General features: G+C 36.1%; 1 protein-coding gene across 3 annotated transcripts in view; it reads right to left on the bottom strand.

The window, feature by feature from the left end:
* The window catches only part of LOC131256921 (transcription factor MYB3R-1-like), a 76,881-nt gene that overhangs the window by 16,716 nt on the left and 47,478 nt on the right, over positions 1–12,687 (bottom strand). For all 3 annotated transcript variants that reach the window (XM_058258040.1, XM_058258034.1, XM_058258027.1), the window contains exon 9: positions 5,114–5,445. In XM_058258040.1, the coding sequence (XP_058114023.1) occupies positions 5,114–5,445 (332 nt within the window). The remainder of the gene's footprint in view (positions 1–5,113; positions 5,446–12,687) is intronic.

Here is a 12,687-nt window from a genome sequence, read left to right as displayed (position 1 = left end):
CAACACTCACCGATATAGGTCAATTTTATTTTTTTTTGTATCATGCTGATACCAATACAATACGGCCGTATCGGCGATTTCCATACAAATAAATCTATGACTATAAGACCCGACCTGTTGATAACCCTAGATGCACTAACATAGTGCAGGTGAGAGGTGTTGATACACCCATTTTGTAAAACCTACACTAGTTCACCCTATATTAAGTAATGAGGGTGACCAATACAGTTAAGATATGGCCATATCATGACCAATATTCAAAACTGTCAACAACCTATATCAAATTCCTAATTTTTAGCTTGAGGACAACTACATGCTCAAACAAGTTAGTCCTAAACAATGTTGTCAAAATTGTGCGATTTGAATTCTATCATATATAATGTTCCAAGTATCGGTATCATTACATGTATCGATGACCAGGAATATGGAACATGTATCGGTATCGCTGACATTACTGCCAATACTTGGAAAAATATCACTGTCTAAGGAGAATATTCATTAGGAAACGTTAGGAAAAAGGTGAATTTTTTCAGAAAAACTTCAGGAGAAGTTAAAAGACACATGTTTGCACATGTAGGAATCAAAATGTTGCAAAAAAAAAAAAAAAACAATTATACATAATAAGTTTCCCTAACCATGTTTTATTGAAAAAATCATTGTAAAATAAATATATTAAATTTGTAGCCAAAAAGTAGATCAGCCAACACTCATTAATATAGAAAATTTTCGTATTAATTAACAATGAAAGACGTTGCAATACAAAAATGGGAAAATTAGGATTTCCCTAATTCCCCCCATTTTTCTCTTAAATGTTAATATTTTCCCCACAAATTCATGTTAGTGCATGAGAATCATGCATAGACATGGATTTCCATTGCAATCCATGCTACCATTTGAAAAAAAAAAATGTGAAGTTTCTATGGAGTTTTCATCACCTTAGAATTCTGAGCCATCTTTGTTTCGAGTTGAGATTGCTCCACAAATCCAAACTTTGATTCAATAAAAACTAAGAGGGGTTGAAATCACCTAAAGAACAAAAATTCCAAAACAAAAAAAAATAAAAATGAAGATTTTAGGTTTTTGAAAATTTTCCAGTTTTTCTGTCAATTTTGCCTATATATAAGTGTTCCCTTGATATCGGGGATATTATCATTGGTATCGAAGATATTATTGATGGTACCGCGGTTACCAAGGAACTGGAACTTTTATAACAGATTCTTCTCAAAATATCGCCACATATAACCCATATTATCGAAAATATTGACGATATTTGAAAATTTTTAAACTTCCAGCAATTTTGGTATTGTTGACTTGGTGATACTGATAATATCGATGACATTATTAATAATATCGTCAATATTTGGAACACTGATCGTATACATATATGATGCAAATTGCAACCTCAAATTGAAAATCGACATGAATCGTCTGAATCATATCAAATTGTACAATTATTGTAACAAGTCACACGATAATCATAGTTTTTTAAAGCCTAGATTGCTTAAATGGACCCAAATTTTCTTTAAACTCAAAATTTTGCATTTCTTTATTTAATTCTTTTCTTCTTCTCTACCCTTTTGCTTATAAGACAAGCAAAAGGCCCTCCCTAATTAAAAACATCCAAACTCTTCTCTTTTGAGAGAGAGGAGATTTGGGGATTTTGATATTCAAAACCCAAAACAAAGACATCAAGATATTTTTTATTCTATCAACGGAGTCAAAATGGCTCTTTTTTTCCAATTTGATTCTACACTCAAGAAAGGTACAAAAGAAAAAAATTATTAGAGAAATCTTCTATATCTTCTATACTCTTCAATGTTGGAACCAGAACAAGTGGATCTCCCAGTTGCTCTGTGTAAAGGAACTCAGTCTTGTACACATCATCACATTGGTAACTATGTCTCATATAAATATCTCTCTCCTTCTTACCAGTCATGTCTTTCATCTATATCATTTGTATCTATCCCAACCAAGATTGCAAATGCCCCGAGTGACCCTAAATGGAAAGCAATGATGGTAGAAGAGATGTTTGCCCTTGAAAAATAGCACACTTGGGAGTTAGTCACTCTTCCACCAAACAAACATATTGTCGGGTGCAAATGGGCATTCACCATTAAATACTTTTTTTTACAATTTATTCACCGCTAAATACAATGTTGATGGATCAATAAACAGATATCAAGCACATTTGGTTGTTAACGGCTTCACTCAAAAGTATAAAGAAGATAATGTTGAAACTTTTCCCCCGATGGCAAAATTAAACTTTGTCTGCATTCTCTTGTCATCACCGTAAATGGTAATGGGCCCCTACATCAATTGAATGTCAAAAACACGTTTCTTCATGGCGATCTTCACAAAAAAATATATATGGCCCTTTCTCCTAGTTTTTAGCCTAAGGGGAAGATTGGCAAAGTTTGTCGTCTTTGCAAAAGCTTTGTATAGCCTCAACATAGTTGCCTCAAACTTGGTTTGCATAACTTGGCAACATAATCATATATGTTGATGATATCATTCTAACTGGCACAAGCACAACTGAGATAGACAATGTTAAGAGATTCTTGGCCTTGTCATTTCAAATGAAGGATTTAGGGCTGCTAAAGTACTTCCTTAGAATTGAAGTGACTCACTCAAAACGAAAAATCTTTTTATCGTAATGTAAGTACATGATAGATCTTCTCTCTAAAGCCGGTTTACTCGGTCCTCGTCCTATCAAAATACCTACTGAAGTAAATCGTAAGTTACATGAGAGACAATCAAATGAAATTAATAATCCTGGCATGTACCATCGACTAGTGGGTCGACTAATTTATCTCATCTTTACTCGTCCTGACATCTCTTATACGATTGGAATTGTAAGTCAACTTATGAAATGACCTTGTCATAGTCATCTCGAAGCAATCTATTAAATTCTTCGGTTTTTGAAAGTTGCACCTGGTCGTAGTATTCTCTATTTAAATCATGATCATCTAAATATACGTGGTTTTTGAGATGTTGATTGGGTTGGCTCCTCTAATCGGCGCTCTAGTTTCGGGTAGTGCACATTTGTCAAGGAAAATCTAGTTATTTGGAAAAGCAAAAAACAATCAATTGTTGCTCGCTTCTCCACTGAAACCAAATATCGGGCAATGGCTCATGCAGCGTGTGAGTTACTATGGGTAAAAGACATTCTTCAAGATATGGGATTCACAACGACTTCTTCAATTCCACTAAACTGCGATAATCAAGCAACCATACATATTGCATCTAACCCGGTCTTCCATGAACACACAAAGCACATTGAAGTCGACTATCATTTCATTTGGGAGAAATTAGCCTCAAGACTATCAATATCAAGCTTGGCAGTCAGCATGAATGATATCCATGCACCAACATGAGAGGGAGTGTTGGTTTACACAGATCTGTGTACACCTACAGTGTATACAGATGAGGAGTATCGTTCGTATTTAGGATTAGAGTTAGACATAGATTAGGATTAGAACTCTAGTATGCTTTTCATCTTTTAAAGTCTTCTATTGTAAATATACTTCTCTTAATTTTCTCTATTAATACATCATTAAGGGGAGGGAGAAGATACGATTCTCTCTTCTCAAGTTCTCCTTCTCTTCTTATTCATCAACGGTAAATTTATTGAAATAGAAAAAACAAGGAAAAAGACAAGATATGCATACCATATACATATTCCCAATTGATAATCATAATATGAATTGCTTTTCTTGGCGCATATTGATTGAAAATGGATGGTTGATAAGTGTTTTTATCCAAATGTTTTTTTATCTTTAAAAAAATAATAATAATAATCTTACAAATTTATAGTACCATTCGTGACTCAATACGGTTCAACTCCTACTATAATTTGCGATACGATAACGATTTTAAGAACATTGGTTCTAAAATTTCAATATTATTTAAGTCCACTGTTGTTTCATCATTATCATCATGGGCTATTTAGGGTAAGTCCATTGTTGTTTGCCAAGTACAATTTCCATTACGCTAAATGGATGTGTTTCCAATATTAATAATGTAAACTCTAGCTCAAGATAAAATGGAAATTCAACTACTCAGCAATCTGGCAGATGCTAATATTTAAGAAAAAATATGTATTATACAGTTAAGTGAAAATAAAAACAAATGGAGGAATTGTCAAAATTAGCTGTGAAGGATCACACTAGGAAGATAGACATATATGTTAAGAAACAAGAAAGAGAAGTTCCCCGCTCAATAGAACCATGTCACTCTATACCACACGCCCAATCATCACACGTGCATGTGCACCCATGCACAAACTATAGAAATATGCAAACTGCACTACAATAACAAAACATTGTTGCAACTTACAACTTAGCTTTCTTGTTAAAGAAATGCATTGAACCAGGCCAAACATGCCTTGTTAAAGACAGGCAGCTTTCCCTCTAGTTCAACAAATAACGAAACCTGATTCTAACTCGAAGTACAAGTAAGCTTCACTCAGATGAGTCATTTAGATGTCTAACAACTTGTCCCACATGACAACAATATTGTAAAAAATTTGACACATATATTGAGCTCAGATCTCATAGAAAGTTCACAAATATCATAACTTAGATGATTCTTAACAAAATTGAGAACAAGCATTCTAAGAACAGAATCAGAACATGTGGCAAGAAAAAATTGCAAAACCGAAGTGTCCTGATACACGCTGTTTGTACAAAAGGGACCATGGTTGGGGTCAGACCATTGACCAAACAGGCCCACCATGGATGGTAGATGCCCCTAAAATCTTCCATATTGGAAAGATCTTAGCCATTCAATACATGGGCTTTTTCCTGGACAGTTGCTTTATTATTTTTAACTGTCTATTTGTAAGCAACTGATCACAAGGTTAGGATCTTTCAACTTAGGAGAATTTTTTGCCATACCCCAGCTACGATTGGCCCATCAGATCAATGACTGGAATCACCTAATCATGGGCCCCACTTATACAAACTAGGAAAATCAGGACATTATTCACATAATGATCCACCAGGACATCATAATTTCTGAGATCTGAATGACAACATGATCTTGGTCATGCCAAGAAGTTCATATAAAAGAAGTAACAAATGCCTAAGGTTAAAAGGTAAAGCATGACTCTTACATTGTAAAGTTTTCAATATCAGCATTGCCGGATATGCCAGGCTTTTCAATTGTGACCTGCAGCGGTTTTCGGACTAAACGCTGGTCATGCTTCGTTTCACAGACACTGGGGTAAATAAGGTCTGAGAAACATGGATCGCCCAATGAAGATTGAGATTGGCCTTTATCATCAGCGTGGTTTGATGTGATCTCCAAGCTTTTGTGAAGTTGAATTCCTGGAGTCGTAGCACCAGTAGTCAAGGGTCTGTTCATAAGATATCCATCTCGAGGAGGGGAAAAAAATATCAGATCATTCAAATTATGTTCAACAAGGACTCCAGTAGGCTGCTGCATCTGAAAAATATGACAATATTAAATGCAAATGTAATGAAGTCAAGAACAGAAACTCTAACGTGCAAGTGACAAAGATAATAATACATTTGCTTCATAACAAAAGGAATAGAACCAAGATGTTTTTCAGGAAGAAACACAAAACAACCAACATACGAATTTAATAGAAGCAGGAGATAGGAGTGATGAAGCAATCAAGGTGGGCACTAATAAAGGGCACTCTATCAGGCATTGGGTGGTCAATAATATCTTAACTGGACATGAGACTGATGCCAAAGGTAATATGAAAACGCCAAATTAAGATGCTACTATTACCCTTACAAAGTTCAAAGGGAAAAGCAAAAAATGAAAAGAATAAAGAAAGAAAAAAAGAAAATCTTCGAAATGCCTCAAGAGAAGAAAAAAAGAAGAAGAAGAAGAAGTGGAAATTGAACAAGAGAATGGGAAATAGCAAGATCTTTTATACAAGTTCCAAAGCCTCACAAAGTGTGATATTTACTGCAGCATCCTAAAGTTTCAACCAGTGTTTTAAATATAACCGATATTGGCTGATATATCCCACGATATATCTTGTATCCCACCTGTGCGATACGAAACATATAGGTAGTGCCAATATATCCCACCTATTCGATTTGGTGAACATTTTCGATTTCCGATCCATTTTTTGTTGTAAATCACATTAAATCAATGTCAAATGGTTACAAATCTATGATTCTTCATGTTTTCCATGACAAATCATGGATTGAGAGCTTTGATTTTGATATTTAAGGAGATGGGTCAAGTTGCAGAAAATTGGAAAAAATTGAAATTTCTCAATTTCTCGCAAATCAATTGCAATCTTTGTATCCAAACACAAAATCAAACATGTATGTAATTTGATCTAAGGATTCTTCTTTTGTTTTTGAATGAATTGCTTGTTATGTAATTTGATCTAAGGATTCTTCTTTTGTTTTTGAATGAATTGCTTGTGTTTCCATACGTGTCTTCTTATGTTCATAAATTATATGAATAGACTTTTAATATACTTGCATCAGTTCAATTGTACAGCGCATGTATTAGGACCCCATGCAAAGGAAACCCCTAATGTGATTTTTTTTATATTTTTTTGTAATGTTTTGATTTCTAAGTGTGTATTGATGTCTTTTTCAGCAATCCCTGAAGTTTCATTGAAAAATTCCACCAATTTCCCAATGTTCCTATGTTTCCCAACAACAGCGATACATTACGCGATACGACCGATATATCCCATGCGATAACCGATATGTATCCATATCCCAAGGGTGCGATACATTAAGCGATAACGATATTTAAAACATTGGTTTCAACTATTGGTATACCATGCAAAAGTTCAAAGGCAAAAGCTAAATAGGTAATAAAAATAAAAAGGAAATTTTGAAATACTTCAAAAAGTGGAAACACAACAAAGAATGGAAAGAACAAGATCCTTTTAGATAGCAAGGTATTCAATAACGGTAATAGTTGCTGTGACAGCCAGACTTACAGCTGTTACAATACGGGTCATAACGGCCATTATGGCCCTGTGACGATTGAATTTATTTATTTTTTAAGAACAAGTTTCAGTCCCGTTACAGTCAGTTACAGGCCTGTTAGGGGCTATTCTTTTCAAATCGGGCATTACGGCCCCATATCGCATAATGTGCACCACCGTTAACGTTTTGAATACCATGTTGGATAGGGTATTTATATGATATTGAGACAATGTATGATGCTTGATAAGTAGGCACTTAGAAACTGTACACGTGGCAAACATTAAATCAAATTAAACCGATGAAACTATGGAATCTGCTGTTGCCAAGTCACAGTCCCAAAATCAGACTGGTTGAACAATCCTATCCATTCATGAAAGCTTTTTTGTTGAAATAGGACCATTGGAAAATTTTCATTTAAAACCATCCAATTAATGCCCACCAATCCAATAGCCGGTTTATCAAATAAGCTTTTTTTTTTTTGCTTAATGATACATTTAAAATGGAAAAGTTAATTTGATTTGTATGCCACATATGCAATTTCTAAGTGTCTATGTATCATCCATCACACTCTGCCAAAGTATCAAAGTTTTCCTCCTTTAGATTTTGGGACTGTGACGTGGCAAACATTAACTCAAATTAAACCGATGAAACTATGGAATCTGCTGTTGCCAAGTCACAGTCCCAAAATCAGACTGGTTGAACAATCCTATCCATTCATGAAAGCTTTTTTGTTGAAATAGGACCATTGGAAAATTTTCATTTATAACCATCCAATTAATGCCCACCAATCCAATAGCCAGTTTATCAAATAAGATTTTATTTTATTTTTGCTTAATGATACATTTAAAATGGAAAACTTAATTTGATTTGTATGCCACATATGCAATTTCTAAGTGCCTGTGTATCATCCATCACACTCTGCCAAAGTATCAAAGTTTTTCTCCTTTAGATATCTTCCCAAGCATCCAGAATGTTGCATTTCTATTATAAGCAGTGTTCAAAGTATCAGTATCACTACAAGTTTCGCTAGCCAGGGATACAAAAACATTATCGATATCGCCAATAACAGAAATGTGGAGCAACATTGGGGAAAATGGTAGAATTTTTCAGTGAAACTTTAGGAGATGCTAAAATACACATATTTGCATATTTGAGAATAAAAAAATTGCAAAAAGGATGCATACACAATAAGTTTCCATTTAATGGGGGCCTAAAAGCATGTGTTTTCGTAAGAAATCAGTCCAACCATCCATTCATCCAACCATCCAACCTCATCCATCAATATTTCATAATATTGACAACACGATATTTCACCAAGAAATCGTTGACAACTGAAAAGGAAAAAAAGATCATATTCTCGTTATCGCCCATGTTGAAATACCAATAATATCGCAACATTATTGATATTATTGTCGACAAATTGAATATTGCATACAACAATGCGGCCATAGAAGTTTTGAAATGTAATTTTTTTAATAAACAGATTTTTGGCGATAGTAATACATTGGTGATATTATCAAAGTATCACTAATACACTGGTGATAGAAACAACACCTGGAATTTACGCAGTCAAAAATATTGGCGATACATTGGCGATATCAATACATTGGCAATACAGTCGACGCCTGAAATTTACACCATAAAAAATATTGGAGTTATTGATACATTGGCAATACTTGGTGATACATCGCCAATACCCGGAATTTCTGATACTACCAGTGTTTGTTACCAAGATAGAGATACAAATAATATCGGGGATACTTCAAACAATGATTATACTCCATGTTGGAACCGTGATGGGCAGCTCATTGTTGAAGCTGACATTTTTTTAATATGATCCAAAGCATCCTAGAGGTGGCATTTTGATATTGTATCCTGTGTTTGAACCATGAAGGATTGTTTATGGAAGGGGTAGAAGATAAAATATTTGTATTTAGGGATTCTTGGCCCTTCTCTTGATGTTATTTTCACCTGGCCATAGGCCTCCTTTCTGTTGCTACTTAAGTTGATTTCTTTATGGAGTTTAGCCCATTATCCTTCCAAAAAAATTAAAACTTGTTTGTACCCTAAGTTGTCAACTGTTTGTTTTCTATACATTGAAAGTGCCCATAAAATCCATCCAAGATGTTCAAATAGCTAGTGTCGTATGCACAACCTAGCACTCCAAAATTAGACTTGGTGATTTCATAGTTTTTAAAAAAAAAAAACTACAAATTATATGTTAACATATGCAAATTTGGGGACCGTTATAAATTTAATAACAACTAGCTAAGATGGTGAAATCATTCACCATCACTTCTTTGAGGAAATCTTGTAGGTCCAACTATGGCATTTATTGTATAAGATTAACATATGAGACTCAGTAAGAGTGGATCCAGGGCTCACATCAACCATGTCTACCACACATCAAGCATGTCTACACTAGGAGCTCAAGGGGCAGATGCCATTTGCGATCAGATTAAAATATGCAGCCAGCTTGGCATCCGATTGGACTGTAGGGCACACAAATCCAATCAGATGGCCCAAATAGTTAACTGGTTGGACTGTAAGACTGTGCAAGATTTCAAGCTTTAGATCATACCAATTTATAAACAATCACAAAAAAATAATCACATCCCACATACATTCAGACATTCAACAAGGGGAATCTACGGGGGTCCAAGCCTACACACGTTTAGGGCTAGATCAAGTAGAATTATAAACCAAACAATGCCCAATGGAGTGTAGATTCATCCAATCCTGCAAAGGACTGTTCCCCAATTCAAGAGATTCACCTTGTTTCAAATAGGGGAAAACCTAGGGTTTGCAAAAGTTGGAAATACTTAGGATCTGAGATTTTCTAGGGTTAGAGCTTGGGATTTAAGGCGAGAGAGGAGAGGAATAGAGGAGAGAGAAGAACCTGAGAAGAATCCTGCATGTGGACAACAGGCCCACCTGGACGCACGTGCGTGGCTGTCTGGCCACACGTGTATGGGCCCATGAAACTGAAAAAGGACTCCTTGGGTGTGCTCAGCCAGGGGAGGCCCACTCTCACACCAAGTTTCGTGACGATCCGCCTTCCGGTGTGTACGTAGTGCTCCGCTGAAGTTTCAGCCCCTCTGGTGGGCCAAAATCTGAAAATCTGCTGTAGTGGAGAACTTGGGCACAAAAAGGGGTGGATTTGAAGATGGGAGGGCTGTGGAAGATGGTAGATGTGGGGTGGAAGAGATGGGGAAGATTCGGGATAGTCGTGGCTTCACACCACGGTAGTTAGCCCTTCAAGGAAGGGAGGGTTTCGCACTCAATTAGCTTCTTCAACTCAGAGGGATAGATAGGAAAAAACGCAGAATTTTATTCATAAGCTTCAATGAAAAAAAACTTACATGGGGTTGCCTATTTATAAGAAAACCCTAAACCCCAAAAGCCACGCCATGTGCGTATACTATTATTTAGAGACGAAGTAACAAAAATAACAACTAATCAACGCAATCAAAACCGTTCATGATGTTTCTAATAACAATAATAACCAAAACTCAAAATCCTTGATCATCTAGGGTAGTGAGCCACGATCATGAGATCCAATGGTGGAATCCCTATGATGATCGGGTCCACTCCAATGCTCCATAGCACGGCCCCCTAACTAAGAGGTCCTCCATATATGTCGTCGTCGATCCAGATCGATAGTGGGGCCTTCCTCCTCCTTGAGTACATCATAGGGTGGGGGGTGTGCGCGTGTGCATGATGTCCCCATCAATAGTCTTCACAGCCTTTATAAATAACCTTAAAGCATCTTTTGGAGTTCTTGTACTGTTACAGGACACCAATCTCCATACGACTGTGTATAGGATGGTATTTTAGGCTTTAAAATCAACCAGTTGCTCAACAGTGAAGCTAAGGGTGTCAATGGGCTGGGCTTGGACCTGAAAAATCAGAATTTTGAAGAGGCCTAGCCCCAAACAGTTCAAAATCCGGGCCAAGACCTACTCCACGCCCGGCCCATTGACAGCTCTAAGTGCAGCAACCTAAAGCCACACAACAATACACATGTTAAGGGTTGTACATAAACCATATAGCATATCCAGACCATGCAGTTGTGTACAAAGCCTCAACTGGCTGATATACACGAAGTTTGAATTAGTTTTGGGTTCTTTCATTGCAGATTTTTTGTTTATTTATATGGAACACTTCTTTTATAGTTAGTTTGAGAAGGAAAAGGCCACTACAAGGGGCCAATGACAAATAAACAAGAAAATCCTAGAGATTGTATGTAGCAATATATAAGCCTAAGGGTTGGACTTTGTTTCCTGTGATGGGATTCAAGACTATCGGTGCAATGCCTTTAGAGTTCTATCAGTCCAATGACAGTGAGTTTTGTGTGGAGCAATTCTACATAGTTATCCTTTCTTTTATATTTTCATGTCTACTTGTTGAACATTGGATAGATTGGATCTATATGTGACTTATAGAGTTCACATTGATCAACAAAAGGGGTAAATTTCTGAATCTTTGGTTTCTAATTTGATTTCCATCACTAGGTTTGCATCACTCAATTTGTTAAAATCAACCAACTAAAGGTCTAACGATATTAATGATTTTAAGTGCAAAATGTCCATGAGATGACTAAAATACCCTTGAAAAATGAGATGCTATCACACGCTCCCATAAATATAAAAATGACGAATTTATAACTTTAATACTACCCTCAAGCTATGAAATGATTTTGTAACATCGAAAAGCTACCGGTGAGAAGGCAGTGGTGATCTCTCACACATTTTTGGCCATTTGATCTTCAGCTTGAGTTTGGGTTTTCCTAAAAAACACTATTGTCAGAATGAAAGGATAATTGTTCATGATGTATTTACTAAATGAGTATGAGTTTCTTTCACCATTTCTGTAAATCTTTTCAGCTCATTAGAGATCCATTCTTGAAGATGCCATTAACTCCTAAATCAGCAAAGTATGCATCTTTCAAATGGAAAGGATCATTCGAGCTTCCAAGAAAGGCAATTAACGTATTGAAGGGGAATTAATGGATTATTGTCTTTATCATGGTTGTTATTATGAACTCCACCTAGAAACGAAGCACCAGCCAATCCCAAGTATGGGTAAAGGAGTAGGGTTGATGCTATTTGGGCTACCAGTTGAAAAACTTCTGCCTAGCAATCATGATATCATCTTTCAAATATGATTGACAAAATAGGATTCATAAACCTAACCCCATATAACTAGTGTGGTGGCCGTGGATCGTCACTCATAATGATGATGACGACGACAACATACTAGGTTTCTTAACAGGTGTAGAGTCAAACAACAATTTCTATACCCAACCAGTGTTCGAAATATCAGTATCTCGTTATGTATCGCACCCTTGGGATATAGATACATATCGGTTATCGCACAAGATATATCGTTTGTATCGGGTAATTTATCGCACTTCTGGGAAACATGGGGAAACAAGGTGTTCCATATCTGTTACAATACGCCTGTAAATGTCGATATGTACAGGTAACGACCATGACCGTTACGTGATACAAAGATAAAACGGGGCAGTTGGTTTTTTGGGACCGTATTAGTCGTTATGACAATCGTAAAGGCCATTACGGGGCATAACAACCGTTACCGCTGTCGAAAAACGACCACTTTTTTTCTATTTAAATTTATTTTTCTCATCATTTTTCACTTCTCTCATTCCAAAAACTCTCCTAAATCATTTTACAACAAATTTTGACCACTGTTACTGTAACACCCCTTACTTTCCAGTACTTGGGTGTTACTG

This window comes from Magnolia sinica, chromosome 1, assembly GCF_029962835.1.
Source record: "Magnolia sinica isolate HGM2019 chromosome 1, MsV1, whole genome shotgun sequence".
Classification (NCBI taxonomy): Eukaryota; Viridiplantae; Streptophyta; class Magnoliopsida; order Magnoliales; family Magnoliaceae; genus Magnolia; species Magnolia sinica.
Note: the sequence above shows the minus strand (reverse complement) of the source record. Positions and strands in the feature narration are given on the sequence as shown.